The sequence below is a fragment of the Scomber japonicus genome, chromosome 6, assembly GCF_027409825.1.
Source record: "Scomber japonicus isolate fScoJap1 chromosome 6, fScoJap1.pri, whole genome shotgun sequence".
Classification (NCBI taxonomy): domain Eukaryota; kingdom Metazoa; phylum Chordata; class Actinopteri; order Scombriformes; family Scombridae; genus Scomber; species Scomber japonicus.
Window position 1 is genome coordinate 24,873,262 of NC_070583.1, and position 25,071 is coordinate 24,898,332.

Consider the following 25,071-nt stretch of genomic DNA (forward strand, 5'->3'; position numbering starts at 1 on the left):
AGTGTCAAAGTGTGAACTTGTTCAGCTGGGTGTCAGGAAGAGGATAACACACAGTATATTTTGTTGACTTGAGGCAAACTGTTTAATATTTGTGAAGTAACGTGTAAAATCAATGCGTGACTATATTATTAACTTGATCAATTGTCTTGATGTGACACCTGACAAAGGGGACTTTAATGTGGGAAAACAAAATAGTCTGAGTGTAAGAAGCAGACTCCAAACTCACCCAAGTATCATGACCACATGATCACCACTGTGCAAATATGCCTGTAGGGTCCTCCCAGTTGTTACTCTGGTGTAATGTAGACAATGGTAACCATAGTAAAAGTATTTACATTCATTCAAACAGGATTCAAATGAGCATCACACACAAGGCAAATGAAAGAAACGTCTCGTTTAAGGCAGATTTGTCATTGCAGTATAAAAGTCTGATGAGTTAAAACAGGAAAAGTGAGAGTAAAACTTATGTTGCAGAGCAAAAATGGCATTGTAGCTCTTTGTGCATGAATTTAATCCTACAATTTCAGGGTTGAATGCACACAGAATATTTGAGTATCTTCATTGTTTGGCACTTTTTTCTGTAAATACAAGGACAGCATTTGTCACTGATAGAAAGTGGTTGGTCACTGCTATGTTCTTATACACTTTGCTGAACTGCTGATGAGCTGTTTTGGATTTAAGCTTTAGCTGTCATCCCCACACAGCCACTCATGCATTTACCTTAGCTTGAACTCCAAGAGTTCTGAAATGTGAATCTGAATACCAAAAAACTGAACAGCACCTCATTTTCAGTCGGGCCATGGCAGCCTCTTCTTCCCTGCAGCCCTCTGGCTCTCACCCCTCATCACATCCCATTGAGACACTTCTGCTGGCACCCTCCTCTCATCCCCCCTCTCAAGCACTTTGTCTCCATGGCAATGTTTTGAATGCAATTTAGGGCAGGAAAGGTTGGCTTTTTTTTTTTTTTGCAACGGGCTGTAAAATTAGCAGAACTCCATAGAAACTGCTGCTCTTAGTGAATTTAGACAAACATTAGTGGTACTGATAAATGAAAGTCAGAATTGGGGGACGTTGAGGCATTTAGAATAATAACAGATTTCTAAAAGATCATGCTGTGTTGTAGCTGACCAAAATAGCCCTCCTGGAAAAGTAATTGAAATCTGTGGACCTGCTTTTTCCTTGCAGTCAGCGCTTTGGAGACTGTTACCGGCCTGTATGGGGAAACACTCGAGATCCCATGCAACAATGGAGCCATGATGGCAGATGACGTCAGGATCACTAAATGGAAATATGTAAGTCACAGTGGAGGTCAATGGATTCAAAATGGTGAAGTCCGTCTGACACCCACTTATCATGTCTGAACCACGCCCAGCCTGAGTGCATTTGCTGTGCATTAGAGCATGCATCTGTCCCTCCATATGACTCCGCATGAGGCACAGAACAATACAATGTGTGCTTTTATTTGAACTTGAGGCCAATGGCATATGTGACAGACATGTAACAAACACACCCTGCTTTTGCTTTCCAGGACAAAGGAGATGGACTTTCAGGAGACCTGCTGGTCAAGAAGAAAGCAGAGAATTTCTCAGTCACAGCCAATGATGACTACAAGGGCCGTGTGAGCATGGCTGCAAACTCCAGTCTGCTGCTTTCTGAAGCTAAGTTGACCGACCAGCGGACTTTCACCTGCATGGTGGTGGGTGAAGCTGACATCAAAGAATACCCAGTTAATGTGGTGATCTACAGTGAGTACAATCTCTCATGAGACTAAAACACCACTTTCAGCTTAGACAGCTGACATGAGCAACATGCAGCACACAAATCATGTACAGTAGCATCCTGTCCGTTAACATATTTTTTACTGTATTGCAGAGGTGCCGGCAGGTCTGGAGATTTCTGACAAAGCGGCGGAACTAGAGATTGGCAAACTTACTAAGGTGTGGTTTTTAATCATAAACATTGCTTATACCTATATTATTTTAAGCAGTAAAGCATCAAGGGAAATCCCTGACTTGAGCTAAGGCATCTTGAGGCATAGCATAGTCCATGTTACTACAGTAATGAGTTCTTTGAAGTGATTCTCATGAATTAGTAAACAGCAGAACCCCCCCACCCCACCCCTCCCCTCCTACTGCAATTTCAATACCCAAAGGATCTGAGAGGCTTTAGAAATGCTTTTGGGCATTTCACGGTCTATTGCATAGACAACTCCTCTGTCCTCAAAAGCTGGAGGGTTGCAAAAAAAAAGCTAATTTTCTCTGATATTTGGTTGTTTAGGAGAATGCAGATGTATCCTGAATTCATCCAATTGTGATTTTTTTTCAATAATTGTGTCTTTTAGTGCAGGTTTTTGTCATTATTCTCAGATTTAAATGTTTTTTTTTTCTACAGCTAGGAACATGTGTTGCACAAGACGCACATCCAGCTGCCAACATCTCATGGTTAAAGAACAATAAACCCCTGGAGTCAGATGGGAAAGGTGTGTATTCTTCATCCTGTTACATAATTTTAAATGCTAACAAAACGGCTCATCAGAGTGTTTTGAGTAAATTAATCTCTCTGACTGGGACAGTTGTTGTAACTTGTTCTTCTATGATGATTTGTGCTGTATTAGCAGGCTGTTTGAATACAGTGTTTTGGTTGTCACACCATTGTTTCCTTGTTAGAGTTTTCAGCCAGAGTTGTTGTTTTCTTGTTTAGGGATTTCCATCCAGGCCTCTGTGCAGGTAGACCCTGATACTGGCCTTTCAACCACTTCCTCCGTACTGGAGTACTCAGCCGAGAAGGAAGACACAGATGCCCAGTTCACCTGCATCACGCAGCCCACTGTGGGTGCAGAGCTGGTGTCCTCTCCAGTGACCTTCTCTATCACATGTGAGTCTCCAAACGCTGCAAACAACATTCACTGGACACATTTTCAGAAGAGCAACAACTGCTGTTTGCAGGCAGAGTACACAGCAGCACTGTTTGTTGTCAGAGTACTGTGTTGAAATTCAGTACAAAATGAAAGAAATGCTGCTTGATGAGGGCTGTTTCAGTTTCATCACCACAGATTATGAAAAATTAATTCTTTGTCTTATTTACCTCCCCGGGGGAAGTTATTTTTTTCAGGCCCAGTTGCTTTATTCACTTTTATGCAGTTTATCTCAAAAACTTGCTCACAGACTTCTACAATATTTAGTGTAACTGAGCAATTTAGAATTGATCTGGTTTGAAAATATAATTGGTATCTGAGCATTATAAAAAATTCTATCACTTTTTAAAGATGTGTTGATCCAAGTGAAACTGTTGTGTTATTTTCAGTTCTGAGGCTCAGTTATTAAAGTGGAAGTTTCTAAAGATTATAATGTGATTTTGCTTTATTTTTGACTGGCGTATTTCAGTTGACACAACATGAAATAAATATAGACCATTTTTATGTTAAAATCAACATCAGAATACACTGTCTAACTAGGATTTTCAGACCCACATCATCAGCATTTCCTGACCAATAAGAAGAGCATGAGAAACTCTTTAAAAACAACAGTAGCTTGCAGTGACATACTGCCACATGTTATTTTTCAGACTCTTTTTGCTTCCAGCCAACACAGACAACAGTAACACCAGCCTTTAATGGTGACAGCTCAAGAATGAGGTGTGGATTCTGCAACTCTGTTGTAGGATTTATACTGAACACCGCAATAAATATTGAAGGCATCTGCTCAGCGTGGCCTTTAAAGCAGAACTTGAACACTTACAAGAAATGTGAGAGTTTGTCTCAGATGGAGCAGAAACAGTTGGGCTTTGAAAGGATTGTTTGGTCGAGTGCCTCGAAATATGACTGCAGTTCACCCATCTCCTCGATTTTGAAGTTGGTCATAACCAATACTGAAGTTTGAGCTCTCTGTAGCATACAGACACAGTCGGTCTCTGCAGTCCCTGCAGTCAGCTGTTGGGGGCACACGCTCCACTTGATACACCCTCCACTCTTACAAACATCCCCCCTCTGACTTTCTGTCTTTCTGTTTTCTGCACAGACTCCACAGAGAACATTGTTCTTCAGGTCATTGCTCCAGACCCTCTTGTTGAAGGAGACAATGTGACTCTGAAGTGTGTGGCAGATGGTAACCCAGCTCCTACAAGCTTTAACTTCCACATTAAGGTACACACTCAAATGCTCATAAATGTTTCTTCTGTCTGTGATCATTACAGATTTGCATCTATAGATGTATTTGTTTATCTTCAAAACAGCATCATAAACTAATCACCTGCCATTGATCAATTGTTTATCTTTGAAGGACGATATGGTGAAGGCGGAGAACACAAATACTTACACTATCTCAGATGTCTCACGTGACAACACTGGCGAATACAAATGCTCTCTCATTGACGACCCCTCGATGGAAGCTATTAAGGACATCACAGTCAACTGTAAGAGACCAACACATGCTGCATATCCTGAAAAATAGAAATTACTGCAATTTCGCCACACAGCTGCATCACTATTGGTGTAATTTTATTTTCTGCCTATAATCTAAGATGAATATCATGCCACATTTCAAAACGAAAGAAAAGCGTCAAATGTTGACACTCAGTGTTTGAAAGCTTGAAGACTAAAAATGGCATCGATTGAAATGAGGTTTTAAAGGCGTTTATAATGTTTTGATGGGCTGAAAAAAACATGTTTGAGTTTTCTTTCTTCACAACTGCAACACTCGTTTTACAGTCAACCCTGTAAACCTTGTAAATGATGATCTGAAAACTGGTGCACACATGTTGGTGCAAATTTAAACTTGAGCTACGAAAAGACAAATCTTTATTTCAAAACTTTTTTGCTGAAGGGTTTGCACTGCTATTGCAGACTGTTCTTTCAGAGCTGAGTTTACAACGCCCGCTTTAAAGAGGTGTGCCCACAGCGGTTTCGAGCTGGCGAGTCACATGAATTCTGGCTGCGTTGTCTCACAGCTTCTGGTCTGAAACTATGAAACTATGAAACAGACCATCTGAAAAAGAAGAACAAAAACGAGATCCTGGTAGCAGGGGTGGAACTACAGCAATGACTGATGTGCACAGGATAAACAAGCAGGATGCACAGTTCTGCCAGCTGGTTGACAGCCTCATCTAATTATGAAAAATGTATCAATCTTTAAAGGCACTGGAGATTGTATGATCACTGAGAGTAATTTAATATGTTTAATGTTAGATTTTTAGGCTCATAAGATTACTTGCCAGAAGAAAATAAATCAAGGAATTAGGGCTGTCAAATAAAGTTAATTTAGATTAATTAATTATTGAAATAATAATGTAATAAAAATTCATATAAATGCTGATTATGATCATATTGTTGCTTGCAGTATTTCTGCAGTATCATCATCATTATTATACATTTTGCTGTAGGTGCATACCCACCCACTTAAAATCAGCCAAAATACATTCATTGGATATGTTGTAAGAGTTATACAGCTACAGACCAATTATAATGGTTTTGAGATATATTTGGTGGTATGGTACTGTTCTGGGACCTCCATGCCCATACATGAAAGCCATCAGCAGGGAGAGTAGCAGCAAAGACCTCCAATGGGAAACAGAAGACAGCAGGCAACAATAACATCAGTAATGAGAATGTTTAAGTCAGATTATTTCATGTAAAGGAGGAGCTGGGGTACACCGCAGAGGAAGCAGCAAGGGTAGTCTGGCAGGAGCAGTTTAAATAGGCCGCCCTGTGTGAGATTTGCCAATTGTGAATGCATAGATGGGAATCAGCTGAGGCAGATTCGAGCTGGCTCTGAAATGATCTGGCTATTAGCTGATGTGGGCTGCTGGGCTGAGCTTGACTGTGGCCTGCCTGACCCAACACTGTACGCTCAATTTAGCCTTGCCCACACAGGTATTGTGCTAAATAATATTAAGGCTACCATATCAGCTCAATTTAGACAATCTGCTTACTTACATATAATGACTACCTAATATTTATCAACACATAGCTCGCACATCTTAATGCAGCCTTGTATAGACCTATTGATGAAGAGTTCGGACAGTCCATCTTCATTCCACTGTTCTTTTTACACTATCCATAATATTAATAAGGATAAACCTAAATTTTGAAAATAGATACCATGCTTTATGTTGAATCAACTTTATTATTCTAAACATTCCCAAAAAATAGGCAATGCAGTGAATATTTAACTGTTGTATGTCACATATTGATATTTTTACTGTACTACATTTAACAATCCAAGATAAACACAATCATTTTGAAAATATCATGGCAATGGTTTACTATTTTAAAAGAATAAGAACTGATTTGTATGTTTAGTCCATAATTCTTGTCACAACATAATTGTTATGGACATAATAACACAGAGAGTTTTTATAGATTTCCATGCATTGTCCGATAATTAGAGCCACAATCTGCTCCATTCCAAGACCTGCAGGGCTATGACCACGGCTGACTATACTACAGATTACAGACTAACATCTTTGTTGTATGTCTAGTAGGGTTGTCAATCATTAAAACGTTTAATCAAATTAATTACACAATAGGCTGATTCATTAATTGAATTATTCACAAACATAATGAGATTTATTGATATTTGCTTAGAAAAAAACTGAATCAATAAATCGGGGCATTTTGTGCAGACTATGCTAAAAAAATATTACATTTTCGCCATAAAATATTCACCTATGGAAAATTATGACCCATTCATTAATTCAGGCATATTTTTTCCATAAAACAAAACTGATAAGTGTCATGATCTGCAGCGAGGCAACACACACCTCCACGGAAAACTGATTAGCAGTGATGCTGAGCTGAGATATGCTCACCAGCAGGCGGACTATCTGAGAGGTCAACTTAATTAGTTGTATTTTAGATATATGCCACTTCTTGAGTGATTCAGTAGGCTAAACCTAACAAGCACATGTCAGTTTTTCTGACTTCACCTGACAGAAGATATTACAGCAGTTCTCTCACCAATGAGAACTAGCACCTACCACCAGTAATAATAACAACAATGATAGTAAAATAATAATAATAATAATTAAGGGAAATACCTACTGCAGGCAACAATGTGACCATATTATATTATATACGTTTATTTGCATGTTTTAAGATATTATTTTTTTGTAATGAATTAATCTAAATTAACTTATTTTGACAGCCCTAATTCTTTGATATATTTTCCTCTGGTAAGTTATCTTATGAACCTGAAAACCTAACTATAAACATGATGAAATGACTCTACCTTCAAAGCTTTTCTTCAGTTTCAAAACATATTCGCAACATGATATTCATCCCATAATATCTCTCTTTGCCAGCCTGTCTTTCCTCCTGTGCTTTGTGAGGAAAAGTCTTGTGTCAACTGTACTGTCTCTAATAAGCTGCATCTGCAGTGCTGTGTGCCAAGTGCTGGGTTGTGTGGTTAACAATAGGAATGTTTCAACCCTTGTCAGGTCTCTGAATCATCTTTTTACCATCCTCTCCTTTATTTTAGACCTAGACATCACTTTAATCCCCACTGGGAATATTGTCAGGAGTGCCGGTGAAGCCCTGAATCTAACTTTCCAGATTGGTTCTTCCGGGGAATCAAAGGTCTCCTGGACAAAGGTACATACACACTTTATATCACAATGCTTCAATCAATGAAAAAAGTTTGTGCTTGTTATTGACAGTGCTGATTTTTTTCTCATTATTTAATTAGGATAATGTTAAACTGGACAAAGAGCCCAAGTTTAACAAGCTGGCCTACTCAGACTCTGGCCTCTATGAGTGCAAGGTGGAGATGGGGCCCCTCCTCCGAAAAGCATCTTTTCAGCTTGTTGTTGAAGGTAAGGGCATAAATGAAATTCAGAGATTTTGGGAAATGTGTTTCTTTGTTTTCTTCTGTTGGTAGTACACCTGACACTTTGATTTTTGTAAGTATGAGACAAGTTAGAACCGTTGCATTATGGAGGTTCCAAGGTGCTAATTTTGTTTGCACTAATGTTTGCACACTCCGATTTCCCCCTGTTTTCAGTCTATATGCTAAGCTAAGTTAATCAGCTGCTAGTTGCCATACGGACACAAGAGCAGTATCAATCTTGCCATCTAAGTTTCAGTAAGAAAGCAAATGTACAAAGTTGATTTCCCAAAATGTCAAAACATTTCTTGAAATAAAGACTTTTCTCAGTCATTTTGGGTGTTTCCATGAATGTAATACAATAACAGTGTGACAAATAATTTTATTCTGATGTATCTGAAGAGCTATGTCCTGTTGTAGGTGCTCCAGTTATCAAACAGCTGTCCAAACAGCGCGGTGAAGATGGCCAACATAAAGTCTTGATTTGTGAAGCTGAAGGTTCTCCGAAACCGGCCGTCTCCTGGAGCATCAATGGCACCTCGGTATGTATAGACATGCACTTAAATCTATAATTACAAAAAAATCTTTTTCTAATAATTCTTCTGAAGGTCACTATGAATTTTCTATAAATGCACATGCATCTAGTCATTTCCTTTTATCCTTTTATCATCTGCACTCCATCCTGCCAGAGCACAGAAAATTACATTACAATTATGTTTTCCCAGGCTTGAAGACTTTGAGTGGAAACATGCTGTACTTACTGTGACAAATACAGGACTTTGACTATAAATGTTGCAATTCTTCAAGTTAATGTAACAAAAAATATAGTATGTGGACAAAATGATAAAAGTTTAAATGTATGAATTGACGACTGTTACAAATGATCAGTTTTGTTATAAAGACAGATGTTTGGGTTGGGATACTTTCAATTTGCCTGAGTGATTGATGAGATGTCACACATCACCAATGCATCACAAGATTCTGTGAAATGATGTACCATCTGCTGAGATTCCCAATACTTTCTATATAGATTGATACAATTGAGTGCTTCTTTGATAAAATAACATTTGATAAAATACTGCATGCAAATGCCAATAACTCACTGTTTTTCTAGGTAAGTTTGTTTATGGTGCCTGCATGCCAGAGCATCAAGCTCCTCAAAACAAAGTAAACTGGAAACACATGGCACAAAGCCAGTGCATTCAAAAGGACATACTATAGGCATAATGCTGTGACCAGTTTTAGGACATAATTTATTGGTGAGCTGTGAACGAGGCTGTATGATAATTTAGCAAATCTACAGTCCAGACTGTCCACTTTGTGGTGTTTTGATTTATAAATGTGAATAATACATACCATAATTCCCTTTCTTGCAAAAAACTTAGTGCTTTCAAAAGCTCCATGTCTTTCCACTTGTTGACAACCTCTATGGCAGTGATTGAAGAGTCACTGTGGAAGGTTATCTCTGGTTGTAGAAGCCTGCCCTTTTTATTGGAGTCAACCGTCACGGCCGTGTGCCAGCTCAAAAAATGTAATACGGCAAGGTTTACGCCTGATTTCAGAAAGCAAACAAACAACACGTTGTGAAATTTGTCACACCCAGAGAAAGCTTGCATGTCACGAGGCAGGACAGTCAGAGCCCTGATAATCATGACAAGACAAGTTTTTCTCTCAACTGCTATAACATGCTAGTTTACTTTGTATGTTTTTTATGAATAACTGTAGTTTTTCAAAAGTAATGACACATAATAGAAATCCGTTTTAACAATTGGCCATGCAACCTGGTGATACATCAGGCCCTGAGGACTGTAACAAAGATTTCAAGAGACTCATCATTCAGACTGCTCTAAATGTGTTTGTCCTTTTTCAAGCAGTCTTTCTTTTACTGATGAATCCATACTGGTTGTCATAGAAATTCATCTGACAATGTAAGACTGAGATCTTTTAAAAGATGAGAAATATCTCCCCACAGTATTCACTAAATTGAATGCTTTGGTATTCTGTCGTAACTCTCTTCACTCCAGATTGTGCTTTTTTTTTTGTTTTTGTTTTTTTTGTTATGTTTTGATTTGTCCTCCATAGACCACCTGCTCTCATGAAGGTAAAGGGATTAAAGAAGTGCACAAAACAGTATAGTATTGATGCTCAGCTAAAGACAGTTGTCCAGCGAGGTTCAGAATAATGTTTTTAGTGCAAGGCCACAACAGCCAATATGCAACATGATGGAGGGGAGTGCAGTTTTTATTTGGTGGTCGCTTAGCTAGTGTTTACAGATTTAATGGACTGTTAAAATGGACGAAAGGTAGTGTATGTGTCTTAATGCAGAGAATCAACTACAGCTGACTCTGTGAGTGAGAGAATGAACAGCCATATTTTGTTCCACTTAATGTTGTCAAAATAAACAATTCCAATCAAATTGTTATTACATCTAAGATTTAAATGCTTTTTTTTAACGCAAAGACTTTTATCTTATGTGAAGCGCAACAGTGTGACACAGCTGATTGAATCTGCCATTCATTTCATTACTTTATGAATTTTACATGATTGTTTTATAGAAGTACAAACATGTATCTCTATTATTATTGTCAAGTTGATTTAAAAAATGACCTCAGCCCTTATCTGCATTTGTTTTGCTGTGGAAAGGATTTTAAACTTTCTCTGTTGAGGTCTTAAAAAGCAGTCCTGGTAAGAGGATGTTTGGTTTGTCCTGCAAAAACAGCAACAGCTGCAGCAGTGAAATCTGCAGGTAACAGAACAGCAACTGTATGTTGTTCACAAAGTAGCCAAGACATGCTGTAAAAGATTTTTATCTACAGCAGGTGATTTGGAGGCAATTTTGGTTTCATTTGCAACTACATCAGGGTACAGTTTGTGCTTATATTTATAGCTATTCAGATGTCTGGGTTATCAAACAACTTCTGAAAATACACTTGTTTCTATATTGAACAAACATAAATGGTGAAGAGAATCCACTAAGACACTCATATGGTTGTTTAAATGTAATGGCATTGTTTTCCTCACATCAAACCTATGAATAACATCAGTAGAGATGTGGAAGTTGGACTACATAGAGGCAGGTTGTTAGAGGGAGCAAAAAAAGCCCAAGTTGTGCCAATGTCTTGGTCCTGATACAGTTCACGCTTTGCTTTGGCATTCTGTGCTGCAGAATGAGTTAGTACTCCTTACATGGCAGTTAGTATTTTCCCCAGCTGCCACACTTGTGAACTTATCTGCTCCTAACATTTCTTGGAGGTTGTGCTCAGTGTTTTGAAAGAGTACATTTCTTCATTTTCTCTAAGGCTCAAACACAGTATTTTGTGACTGTCAGAATGACAAAGACAAAAAACCCTGCCTTTTTTCAAAAGGATCTTTGTTTCTGTAGTCTACCTGAGTGTAGTCTGATAACAGAGCTGCTCAGTGACGCAGCGTGAATAACGTATGTATCTGAAAGTGAGTATGTGTGGTTATCAAAGTATATTTGTGCAGGATGAAAAATCTTTTCAGTCCTTTCAATCAGTGCCTTACCTCAAAAATAACCTCAAAACTTGAACCTGTGCTCAATAATGAATCAAGTTTATTTTATTTTCTATTATCATTTCTCTGATTAAAGCCTATTCAAGGACAATACTGTAAGATTTTAAGACAGGCTTAGTAATGGGCATTTACAAAATTACCACACCCTGTTGTATATATGTAGAGGATGTGAAAAGGGTGTTGTCAGTTTGTCTTTGTGTCTGGAGTTTTCCTCTTAGACTCAAGTGTCTACATCCCAGAGGCACATGCTCTGTCTTTGTCATGTCAAGAATGAAGCACATATCAATCCAACATCACCCCCTAGTGGTACAAATGAGGACTCTACATACTGTAGACTTCTCCAAAATTCAGTATTGAAAGTAACTCAAGTACATTTACTCAAGTGCTGTGCTAAAGTGTAGTTTTAAGGCACCATTTATTGCTTCTTTATTTGTTTATCTCACTATGTTTTAGAGGGATATGTTGTACTCTCTACGACTAACTTTATTCGACAGCTGCATTTCACAAGTCACTTTTTTATTGGAAAACTAATTAATTAATATACTAATGTACTTTATCATAATGTAACAGTCACAGGATCCTTTTTATACAGTACTTTTACTTTTGATACTTCAAGCACTTTAACTTAAATAGCATTTCAAGTTTTAATATTTTATATATTGAAACCTGAATGCTTATTAAATCGCTGCTGATTTTGGCTTGTTCTACACCAGTTGGGTTTTCTGATCAAATCATAATGTCAAGACAGATATATAAATACTAAAATGTGTTGTTTTCATTCCCTCATCATTGTTCAGATTGACGAGAGTCCCTTCATCAATGGCAAGATAACTCACAAGATCACAGTTGTGCCTACTGCAAATCTGACTGTGTCTTGTACGGTGTCCAATGAGTTTGGCATGGACACAAAGGATATAAATGTGTCTTCCTGTAAGTACAAAAGTGGTAATACAGTCCACAAATCTCTCTCTCTCTCCTCTCCATAGTTTTCCTAAAGCCTTTCCTTAACTCTAATCCACATTTGTAGATGTTTTCCTACTTTGCTCTCTAACTCTCTGTCTGCATGCTGACTTGACATAATACCGAGATGTTTCATGTCAGGTATGTAGTTGAGTGCAAACCACCTAATTCAGCAGTTTTTAATCAAAGGAGTGAAGTTTCTACACACCACATTGGGCTAACAAACATTTCTGAATCAACAAATCACTATTTTATTCAAAGATTTGTTGTCCATATTAGAGAAAAATAAGTGATAATAGATCATATAAACATAAATGAGAACATGATGTATAAATTAAGTTAGAAAAGCAATAATAAATCATGCTTTTCATATTTGCCGATTCTTTGTCTTTTGATCACTGAATGAAAGTCCAACTCTTTTTAGTATCACTACATCTGTCATGTAATCAAATATAATTGATGCATGCACTTAGCACTCGGTTCACACTGTTGTCCACCAGTGTGCAGTATTTACTACCATCCTTTCCTCTCTCTTGCTTACTCATTCCTGTGTGTTTGGGACAGCATTTCACCTCTTTTTTTCCCTTCCTCGCTCAGTGTGTGTATGTTGGGATGCTGGATTTGATCTGTTCCCTCTCTGAACTACTTGCATGCAACAGTAGTGTAGAAGTAGTGGAGATTAAATTTTTCTGGACATCACGTTTGTTTCATTTTTTTTCCTTTTGGTCGAACGTTAATTTTTATTTTATATCTGATTTCAGTATTTGAGGAGGTGAGAATGGATAAACAAGGTAAGTTGTAGAAGTCTTCTTGTTTGTTAGAAACGGTGGGAGGGGGTTGAGTAAAGGTTCCCGGGGGAATCAAATGTTCTCTAAAGGAAGACTCATTATCAAATATTTACTTTACACTACCATACAATTCTACAACTAGAAGATCAATCTTTGGGCTGTGTCTTTTGTGATAATAAAAGTGCAGATATGACGAAGGAATGGAGGTACCAGCATCCTGACAAAATGTCAACATTTTCCATAATCCCACTGGCTGATGAAATGGTTCATAAACTAAGAATATCATTAACATTTAACTCTTAAGAGTCATAATCATGTATAGTGCGGGTGTGTCCATTCATCAGTGCAGTTATTGCAATTTTTTTTTTTCTATAATCATTCAGGCTGGAGTTTCATACTGAAATGTGTCCCTTTGGTCTGTGATGTTTGTGTTTTATCTTTATTTCAGACCAACCAGATGACAATGACAAAACCAAGTTGATAGTTGGAGTTGTAGCTGGCCTTCTAATTGCCACTCTGGTTATTGCTGTTGCATACTGGATCTACATGAAAAAATCCAAGTAAGAAATCAATGTTACCCTTTTCTATGAATGCTAATACTTACATAATATTTTTTTGGCTATTTTGCCTAAAAGATCTAAATTCACAAATTCCCATAAATTGCCGATGGCCACAAACTCATTTGTTGTAATTGAGAATTGAGAAAGATTAAGTAACAATGATGATATTAAGTGGCGTATATTTTTGACATTTGCAATGAATTAACAAGGTGAGAAGATTGATACCATATGTTTGTTAACTATGAAGTTGCAGCCAGGAGACTGTCAGGTTAGCTTAGCTTAGCATAAAAACTGAGAGCAATGGGAACTAGCTAGCTAGTATAAAAAAGTTGTGGTCTTACAGGGGCATTATGTACTAGTCCACAGTCTTGTCATTACCACAAGGTGTCCAGACAACCAGTGGAGACTCTAAGAAGTCACTGTACCCAACCAAGAAATAGTCCCCCCTGTAAAACAATAACTTGTCATTTTATACTTCCTTTTTAACCACTTAACGCACGCTGTTCCGTCTACGGGACGGGACGGATGTTAGGAGGTAGCCACAAGTTCTTCTGAATGTTTTAAACACCAACCCTTAAACATATATATTCATGCCGTACATCGTTGGAAAGCTTAGATTGTCCTGATTTATTCAAGACCACTCACGACTTATATGGTTGCTCACAGCCGTAATAGTATTAGCGATTAGCTCGGCTAGCCCCTGAGCTAAGTAAGAAAAGCTATAATGCCTACATACCTTCAAAGTCTTCCCTTTATCCACAACGATCATCTTATGACTCAGCACTTTCTGTACAGCTCGCCAAGTATCCATTCTTGTGAAATATGAAATCCGTTTCCATAAAACCGGAATACTTTCCTCAATATGTCAACATGTATTTAGTCCAACACGTAACGTAATAACACAAATAACAAACCATACACGGTCCGTTTACGTCATTTCCTGACCTGCGCGTCCATCTCAGAGTACACGTGACTAGATGTTTACGACCGTGAGCCTCTCCTGCTTCTGACGACACCACACACAAGCCAATCGGTGTTTAGGTTTAGGCAGTACATGTCTCCAAAGCCAATGAGGACATGTGACCGACAACAATGACGACATGGCTTTGATTGACTGCTGTTCTAGCCTATGGAAATATTCGGAAATGAAGTTGATAACCTTTTAGCCAATAGTCAGAGGTTTCCAACGGTGTATGACACTAAGCTGTCAGGTTTGGCTGTGCATAAACAAACTCCAAGCGTCATCTTTTGGTCTTTTGACTCCAAATTTGGACTGCATGAAGCCAAGACCTATGGCTGTGGCCTCATTGTGTCTATATCCTGCTGAGAGGTCCCTGAATGTCTGTACACATGTCATTGTAAAGGCAAACCTATGGTCGAGTAAACAACCCCATCATTGTAACCTCTGCCACTCTTTGTCAGTAAGTCACAGAATCACACAGACACTTTTACAAGAATCCTGAGAGTGTTTCCTTTCCAATGATACCAGACACATCTCCGAGTCTCAAACTATGTGGGATCTGTGCTGCTCACAACTTGGGCATGTCGTTTAGGCTAACAGCATAAAAAACAGGGGCGTGTGTTAAGTGGTTAACAGATTAGACTCAAGATATATAACGTGTCAATCACCTTTGGATGTGCTTATAGGTGGATTATTTGTCACCTTGAACAGAGCCACGTTAGCTGTTTGCCCCTAGTTTGCTGCTTTCAGTCTTTCTCCTAAACTAAGCTAACAGTATCCTGGCTCCAGCTTCATAGTTGGCAGACAGGTATCTTCTTATGTAAATCTCATAGATGAGAAACTTACCATTGCATATAAGTGTATTTCCCAAAATGTTAAACTATTCTTTTAACTGAATTCATCACAATACATCTGGGCCTTAATTGTCCCTGTGTATGTGTAGGAGGGCCTGGGGCAGTTGCCCTTAAAGATTTATTAACATGTTAGGTAACAATGTTTTCTTCTAAACAGGCAAGGAAGCTGGAAGACTGGTGAAAAAGAAGATGGGTCTTCTGAGGAGGAGAAAAAACTGGAGGAAAAAGTGGAGGAAAACAGCCAAAAGGCTGAGGTGTAAAGAAATGGCAACCATCCCTTGGGAATGTGAAAGGTAGATAAGAAAACACACACACCATAAGCTTAAGTAAAGCTTAACGATGCCATTCAATTCCAAATAACACTGTTTTCAATTCAATCTTTTCTTTGCAGTGAGACCATGGAACTTTTGCACATTTCTCATCATCTCTGTCTTGGGAAAAGAAAAAAAACAAGTGTACATTGGGATGAGGACAGTTTGGATTTGGTTTCAGGGAGAATTTTACTAAACAGCATATCTGAACACCCCGAAGCCCCTCAAACCCCCACCCCTCCAATCCTAAAAAAATGAATGGATACTGTATGTGATATACCTAACTTGTCTGCACTACTGATACACGTGTAAACTTGTCTACTATTAGGATTCATGTTTGTTAGATTGGAATTTGGGAAACTGAGAAAATGCACATCATTTTGGTTTTGTTAGTTGATGCAAGTAAAATTACTACTAGACCAGTTGCCTTTGCTGTAAGGATGTGTAGGCCTGCATTAGTCTATGTTTGACTCTCACCGCCATCGCTTTTCCATTTCATCACAGTCAAACAACCTCTGCCTTCAACATCAGTGTACAAAATCTGTTATTTTTGTTGCGTACATTTCAGTGTGTTCATTCAGGCATAAAGATGTTGAAATTGAGATGAAAATCCTGAAAGGGCTAAGGGTATATGGTGTACTCAGCATTAGTTGTAGATGGTAATATGATTTACATTTTGCATTGCTGGAAGTAGGTTATGTACCACAAGAATTCTTTGGTGTTACATGATTTGTGTTCATTATTTCTTTGCAAAGTACCAGGAGAGAAAATGACAGAAACTCAGTTCATTTTGCTTGCCTCTTTTTCAAATGTACTATAAATTGGACATAACCACTGTATGACACAAGCAGGTAGATTATTGAGAGAATGTACAGCATAACTCAGCTCATTTTACTGGCTTTAATTGATTGTTTTACATGAAGATTGTTTTACATAAAGCCATTGTTTGCTTCCTACTGTTCCCAAGAGAAAGTCCTAGGATCATGGTAGTGAAAGGATTTTATTTTAAATGTCATGCTGAATTCTCAAATTGTGCACCATCAGTGTTGAAGTATGATTGTTTTTTGTGCAGCTATGGCATCATTTTGTGATTGAACACACAGAGAGAACAGGACGTTTGCCTGAAAGTAGCTCCTCTGATATGTTTTCCTTCTTTTGAGAATCTACCTGTAGTTGTTTCAGATTGTGATGTGCACTAGGGTTCATGTTTTTATGTCAAATTTGTGTAGAATACGACTGAATACGCGCAGCTGTACATGTCACAATTTTGGTCATTTAAGAGCATTTACTAAATTTGAAAATTTTATCAGACCAGGATGTAATTGTGAAATATGTGAGATTAATTTTCTTTTTGCTATTTATATTGTACAAGATGAAATATCCTGGTAGGAAAATTCAATCATTGTCACATAATTCATATCTTGATTGAAATTGTTGATAAATTGCTTGCAAACTTTACAAAAAAGTAATGTAATTAATTTCCAAGTCATCAGTAGTTTGCTCTGCATCGGGTTGAATAATAGATTCAGCATGTGATAATCTCAGACCTCCGAGCTGCTGTTTGTTGCCTAACTTGTGTAAAACCATCTAATTGGAAGAATGACCAAAGAAAGTGAACATTGCCATGCAAGTATTGTAAATATCTGATGTTTGTTTTTGTACTTTTGTTTAAAATAAAGTGTACATTTGGAAAAGTTATGTCCACCGGATGTTATGTTGTTATTTTTAAAGTTTTCCATCTGATCATCTTTTGAAATAAAGACAAACTCCAATCATATCTCATCTTTTTTTTTAAACTTTTATGTACACACAGAGAACAACTTTTACTCAGTGCTTGTATCGGAATTTTATAAATTGATCAATACTTTAAAAGAATAAACCATAACAGAGTAGAAGAGAGAAGAAAAAGAGTTGCAATTTGTAGAAAAGAATGTATTTCCAATGTAAAAAATAAATAATGAAGTCTACAGGAAACCCAATTATTGGAATTAGAAAATGTTTTTGTATCTGAGACACAACTACAAAAAAATCAAAGGCAAATATAAATGATTGAATCTGATTTCCTGTCATGTTGTAATTTTTGATGCCTAATGTCTCAACATGACAGAAACAACATGCATATACCTGTTTTGAAGAACTGTTACATCCACACATGACTGATCAGGATTTTATGAAAACTGATCTGGGATTTTTCCGTACATCCTTTAGTCTACAATATCAGGATGCCACCTCCTTAAAATAAAAACAGCTTCTAAACAAGAAACATGAAAGTAGCTTTAAAAAGTATCTCCCTTTTCATAGGAGATGTGTCAGGAAAAGGTAAATAGTCTTGGTACTGATGATGCTGCCACCACAAACAGCTGAAAAACAAATAGATGGATTGATGTATTTCATAAGACCTGCAGTCATTTAATTTACTTCTGATTATGTCAAATGCAATACCATTTAAGCCTTGTTTCTCACAAAGTTAAAATATTGCACAGTACTTTTTTTCACACAGCATCATAATGTATACCTGTGAGAGCATTCATGGACAGAAAAAAGGCAGATATGGTTGATTTGTCCTTAAAGGACAGACACCCTGAACATTTAAAATATAATATGTTATAGGGAGTTCTTCAGTCCTTTGGGCAGCCACAGTGCTGATGACTAGTCATGTTCTTTAAATTGCTCCTTAGCTGACACTAGTCAACTAACCCAATAAAATTGCCGGGCTATATGTGGATGTCTTTCACCTCATGGGCAGATGGTCTGCCTGATACCCACCAGTGTGGGCTTCTGCTGCCATCCTGTGGTCACTAAATATACTGCAACAAGCAGGAATCGAACAATATTTTTGAGATTTGTTTTCTCTGTGCAAGAAGATTAAGCTACCCAATGGACTTTAATTGTTTAAGAATGTGAGGATACATTGTTTTAAAGATCAAAGTTCTATTCAGCTTCAAAATACATTAAACTCTCAGAGAAAATGCTACAATTTCTGTTTTCTGTTTAAAAACATTAGTGACACAAGAAAAATAATTTGGTATAGTTTTCAAATACTTTGAACATATCACATATTCAATACTCTGACCACTGATGAAAGTTGCAGACATACTGCATCTCATTATCTTGAAAGCAGGCGCTACACAACTATCATAGTTCACCAAGCAAACATCAGTTCATTGTACAAGAGTCTTGTTAATAGGCTTAGGATAATTATAATCATTATAATCAATAATTTGAAACATTTTCTGTCCTGATGATGATACCTTGTAAGTCACTGGTGTTTACAGAATTAATTGGAAAGTAGTAAAAGGGAAATTAGCCAATTCACAGTGAACATAGAAAATATGCATATTATGTTATAAATATGTATATTAATTGACTGAATGATCAAATCAAATCCTGTACATTAGCCAGATACAGAGATGTTGAAATTGAGAGAAAAGCTTTAATATTTTTTATATATATATATATTTTTTTTACAAGAATACAGTCTATATTCAAGTATTTTTTTCATGATCTTGAAACACTGAACATATTAAAAAAAATACTTACACCCCTTGCCTCTGTGACCTTCAAAAAGTATTGAACTAGATGTCCTTGGACAGTCAAATAATTTGTGCACCCTTTTTTTAGAAAAAAAATTAAGATGGAGTTGGAGGAATTTGTAATGTGATGGACTGAAACTGAAAAACTCAATGTTTACTTTTTTCTTTTTTCTTTTTGACTGTTGGCAACCACTTTCCTTTATGTGGCTGCTGCAATAATAATTGAATCATTTGCTTATCTTTTTAGAAATGTTTTGGCCAAATTGTGCTAAATTATCCTTTCAAACAAATGATCTAAGGTGGTTTGGGTAAGGGTAATGGTGTCAGTATACAGTGTCAGTGGAGATACAATTTATGCTAATTCAGTGAAGTCCAACAGGCACCAACAGCCCAACAAGTAGAAAACATAACCAACTGACACAATCATTTTAATTGAATCAGTTTCTGAAATTGTTTTGCACATGTACAAAGAAAACACAGCCCACTTGCAATATTGTCACAAAGGGGAATGACTATACACACCTCTTTCCAAATACAGATAACTTGTTGTCAGTGAACATGTTCTTCTATGTGCCTTTTTTATTTTTGCGCCTCCAATTTCACCAAATTATCAGCTATGTGTCATCTCTTCCAGCATTTATGAACACAGCCAGGCCATTGCTTTATGGGGGTACCCTCTCTAAATAGAACTAACATAGGTTCTTGAAACAACTATCCAAACTTAACAATTTGCCGCTGTAGGGAGGTCGGTACACACTATGTCCAATCCAAGGGCATGAGTCCATAGCTGCATTATAGTTGTTTATTTTAGACATGCACACAAAAACACTTTTACATTACAAGATGCTCTGCATAGATAACGTGGCAAAACTGGACGAAACGGATAGCAGTCAATGGAAAATAACGGCACTCTACTCACCTCATCTCTACTACAAACAAAAATGATAAAAAGGAGGAGCAGGTGATATTAATTACTACCGCTATGACCCAGTGACACACACACACACACACACACACACACACACACACACACACACACACATACACACACAGGCAAACATCTCTGACAACTACCACTGAGTGATAGGCGTGCAACCCAAATACATCCATTGCTCCTACATTCTAGCCCCTAATTATTATAACACAATAATTACAAAATAATAAATTATCAAAGTGAACTGTTTAATCTCAGTGTCCTTTACTCTAATCTCTTCAAGATTCTCTAAACCAGAGGTTATCAGCACATAGTTAGTTGAGAGAGATCTTTACCACCACTCTTGAAAGTCACATCCGAAAGTCAGTCATGCTGCATCTTTGTGACAGGCCTGTCCAGGCAGCTTATACTGGTCGTGATCTTCACTAGTCATACAAGTCCGCTCTCATCTGGAACAGCTTCAGAGTTCTCCCTGTGACCCAAGACTTATGGGGTTGGGTCATCCACAATGAGTAAAATGTCCCCAGGAATGAAACTGCACTTGACCTTGGTCTACTTTTAACTTTACTGAAGTTGCAGTAGGTATTCCTTTGTTAATCTTTTCCAAAACATACTCAAAATATACTGTACTTGTTTTCATCTGCAGATAGCATATAAGTCCTGCTTATGAAAGAGACCACATGGTAGCGATGGCTGAGCTTTGAGGAGCAGAAGTCAGAGCCTAATGATCATTAGGATCTGTGGGTGCCTTTGTTATTGGTCTGCTATTAAGAATAGCTTTTACTTCACAGAGCACTGTATAGAGACCTTTCTCAACAAATAGAGTTGAGGACCTTCCTAATGGAGCGAATGAATGTCTTCCATGCTCTTTCATGATCAGAACCAGTTGGAAGATTACATGTCCACTTAATACCTCTCTGTCAGAGTTCCTCGTGAATCTGAGAATGATTCCATTATTCAATAAGCCTTCTTAACTTTGTGTAAGTTGGTGCCATTTTCTGTGCAGGGGTCTTTGGTCCTTATTTTTTTGTGAGGAAGCATAGGGCATTGATGAAGGAATCTGTATCTATTGGTATCTATTGATGCTGCTACTTCAATAGGCACATATTTTTAAAGCATTTTAAGCATATGAATATAACTCTACACCTTTTCATTTGACTTCTTCATTCATCATTTTACATTTAGTGGACCAAAGAAATCTACTCCCACTGAAGTAAATGGTGGTTCATCTGGAGCCTATTGTGTCGCAAATTGGCCTTCTGTTGGCTGCCTCAAACTCTTTGCATCCATCAACTATACCCACATCTGTAATCCAATACTCCTTTCATAGCCTTGCCATCAATGTGGGTTCTACAACTGTGGTTGATTGCCTTGTGCACTTGTTTTAGGATGATGTTGGAGATATGTAGATATTTGGCCAGTATGACTGGATGATTTGACTCTTCAGGTATAGCTGCCCTACCAAGCTGTTCTCCGACTCTTGAAACACCAATCGTCAAGCACTAGATTGAGTTTGTATATGTGGCTTGTCAGTTTCCAATTCAATCCCTTTTGGAGGCTGTAAAACTCCTCTGGGAATCTTTTCTTTTGACATGATCTGATTACTTCTAGCTTAGCCTCCCTTAGCTCCTCCATACAGAGAGAAACATGGAATAAACCCTTGACACTCTGCAGCTCTTTCTTCACAATATCCTTCTGTTTTCTCGCATCTGACCTTGAATGAGCCAGCAATGTATTGACGATCTCTTTCCTCTTCTTCCAGAGACCTCTTTGGCACAAACAGTATTAGCCAAGATGCATGCTTTGACCTTAAGATCATCTTGTTTTGGTTGTCCTCTCAAATTATCTGGATTTGTAGGGCATTGCTTCTCCGGCATCATCAGAAATTGTGGACCAGATATCCATCCTTTAAGAATGACTCTGCTCCAAGTGCCCTGGAAGCAAGGTCTGCACAGTTGCATAAAGGTGTTCACTTACTGTATCTCTGAGCTGGATTTCTTTCAGGATAAGGGTTTCTGAGATGGTGTTAGCAACCAATCTGGAGGTAGTTTTTTTATGTATTTCAGCACTGAGGTGCTGTCTATGCTTGCTGCTGCTACTACTGCTGCTGTTAGCTCCAATGTAGAAAAGGTTGGCTTTAGGGGAGCCAACCTAGCCTTTCCCATGATAAAGACACTGCACATGTGTGCACTGGTGTTGTACAACAGCTAGTAAGTGAATTCAAAAACCAACCTCACTTGTGTCTGAAAAATGGTGGACCAGAGCACAAGTCTCAGTTCCAAGTCCACAGACTTGAAGCATCTGCTGACTTTGAAATCCTCCAGTAGGCAGATATCCTGTGTCCATTTTGTCCCCCCTATTGCAGTGGGAACAGGTATTATGTCATTCCACCCAAGGACTTTCCTGCACAGATTCTGTAAGATTAGTTTGGCATTTAGCACCACTGTTGACAGCACTCCAAGTGGGTCTATAGTCCATAGACAAGATCAGCTTGGTGATGAGGTTGCTTCAAAGAAATGGACAAGCACCCTTGCTCCAAAGAAATGGACAAGCACCCTCCATCAAGTGTTTTGAGAGAGAAACCTTAGCAAGTTAGAATCTTTAGCTGGTGCACGCACCTGATGAAACATGGCCTCAGTGTCTGCCATCAAAACAACTATTTACTTTGTCAATCTGGTTATGACTCCAATCAATGAGCTGGTGAGACCAGGGGCAAAACAAAGGTTTTATTTGGTGGACACAGTGTGGACATTACAAATGCCAATAAGTCTTTGGAGTGGCAGCATGTGGCAGACGAAGTGAATGCTGCTGGCTCAGAAAGTCAGAGCAAAATAAAAAATGTGGTCCGACATAAAAGTAGAAGCTAAAAGGTGTAATGCCTTATAGAGATTGTTTGTGCAATGGATTGGGGAAAGGAAATACTGGTGTTCAAGTCTCTTGATCAGTGACTTGCAGGAAGTATAGGGGAGTCCTTCTTGTGTGGAGAAGTGACAGAGGGGGCAGGGGACAGAGATATGCAAGATGCACTGGATAACTGAGATACGTAATTAGTATTCCCTTGTTTGAAAAGAGAGTAAACCAAATGCTTTCAAGTTGTGTTTAAATATTTATTTACGCAAACAATTGAGAGATTTTCTATTGTTTTTAGTCGCTGCTTATTCCAGTGTGGTGAGTAGTGTTGTATCTGAGCAGGAGCTGAGTGCACCAGCACTTGCTCCTTGTATGTCTCAACCCTCTAGTGGTGTCCTCACAGATGCCTTCTTTTGTCACTATGCAACATTTAGAAATTAGGCTTCAGGTCCTTGCAACAGTTGTGTATTCAGTGATGGACCTCAGAATCATCATGCAGCACACTCAAATACAACTCTGATCTTCCTCTTGTGCAAATGATATACACCATGGTGCCGTATATACCATACTTTACCACGGCTACATCCCAGGTCTTTAGCAGACATCTTTTCTGGCTAACCACAGCAAATTATGTCATGCATAAAGGCAACACAGTCTACATGAAATGGGGCAACTCTCTCAAACTTCCTTTTCAGATGCATGTTGCTCTGCTAGCTTATGGTTATCAGGCATGCTCACCTCCCTGAGGTAAAGCAATGCTGTTGTGACCATCCACCAGCTTAATAGTGTTTTTGACCATTTCCATAAGTGACAATTCGATTGATGTTCGCAGCCATTCGTCCTGTCTGCATTGTGGGAAGTCCACTTGAAAATGCTGCATCCACCATTTATCCAATCTCACCTGGTATTTCACAGTAGAGGCTTCTGCCCAGGCCAGCTACGACCAACAGCCAAAGTAGATTCCATGCTTTTTCAGAAAGGCAATCAACATGATGTGTCCTCTTCTCTAATACAGAGTACAGCTCCAGAGCACAACTCCACCCATGTATCTCCACCCATGAAGTACAGGAAACCCCTTTTGTCCAATAAGCCTCCTTCCTTTCTTGTATGGGCCTTTTGATCCACTGTCATTGCAAAACTACTTCCTTTACTTAATACATGACACTGATAATGCCATCTTTGCTTTACACTGTTTTTGGAGTATATTTTTATCATGGTGACAGCTTCTGACACGCTCTCTTGGTTGTTACCTGGTGTACTGCTCTAGGAAGTACAAACAGTGTGTTGCAATACTTGTTTTTTCTCCAATACTGTGTTCAAAGGCTCTCTTAAAAGCATTATACAGTAGAGGGTCTTCATCAAACTCTTGAATCTGTTTGGCAAAGATGAGAGATTTTGTTGATGCACCAGCAATGCAGATATTTCATTATAACTTGCCATGGTGGATAACAAATTATTACTGTCACCAGTGACCGGTATAGGAGCATGTGCACTTCCAAACTGGTCACAAAATTAGGTTTTGTGTTTTGAGTCATCCCAAGCTTGGGCAGTATTTCAAATAAGGCATTCTGCTCCTGATGTGAAAAGATTTTATGAAGATGTAGCTCGTCTACTTCCAGACTTGGAGGATTTCCAAAATCAAAATCAAAATCTGAGCAGTTCCTTCAAGTTTTCCTTTTTTATATGTCCATGACTTGAGACCAGTCTGTCAGTCTAATTTTCCTGAAAGACATCAGTAACTCATGCTTTGAAATTCTGTCCTTCAGCATTTGCATCAAAATATCCAGTTACCTTGCACTTGTAAAGCTTTGCCATAATTTTTCATGAGACCTCTTAATGCAGAGATGGCACCCTTAATTTAACCTTTTCAATGAGGGTGACTGTTCCTCTGACATTATCACTATTCCATGTACAACTGAACGAGACTTTGATCTGCTCATACAGACATTAACCAGCAGTGTCAAAATCT

The 25,071-nt window shown here is 38.2% G+C and overlaps 1 protein-coding gene across 1 annotated transcript in view; it reads left to right on the forward strand.

Moving 5' to 3' along the window:
• Positions 1 to 17,551, forward strand: part of LOC128360726 (CD166 antigen homolog A-like) — a 40,347-nt gene extending 22,796 nt beyond the window's left edge. Inside the window, exons 2-16 of the mRNA XM_053321217.1 lie at positions 1,186 to 1,292; positions 1,529 to 1,745; positions 1,873 to 1,937; positions 2,392 to 2,479; positions 2,701 to 2,874; positions 4,017 to 4,141; positions 4,278 to 4,410; positions 7,473 to 7,585; positions 7,680 to 7,806; positions 8,238 to 8,359; positions 12,149 to 12,281; positions 13,073 to 13,102; positions 13,548 to 13,659; positions 15,632 to 15,767; positions 15,866 to 17,551. Coding sequence (XP_053177192.1) covers positions 1,186 to 1,292; positions 1,529 to 1,745; positions 1,873 to 1,937; positions 2,392 to 2,479; positions 2,701 to 2,874; positions 4,017 to 4,141; positions 4,278 to 4,410; positions 7,473 to 7,585; positions 7,680 to 7,806; positions 8,238 to 8,359; positions 12,149 to 12,281; positions 13,073 to 13,102; positions 13,548 to 13,659; positions 15,632 to 15,734 — 1,649 coding nt within the window. The 3' untranslated portion in view covers positions 15,735 to 15,767; positions 15,866 to 17,551. The remainder of the gene's footprint in view (positions 1 to 1,185; positions 1,293 to 1,528; positions 1,746 to 1,872; positions 1,938 to 2,391; positions 2,480 to 2,700; positions 2,875 to 4,016; positions 4,142 to 4,277; positions 4,411 to 7,472; positions 7,586 to 7,679; positions 7,807 to 8,237; positions 8,360 to 12,148; positions 12,282 to 13,072; positions 13,103 to 13,547; positions 13,660 to 15,631; positions 15,768 to 15,865) is intronic.
• The last annotated feature ends 7,520 nt before the right edge of the window (positions 17,552 to 25,071 follow it).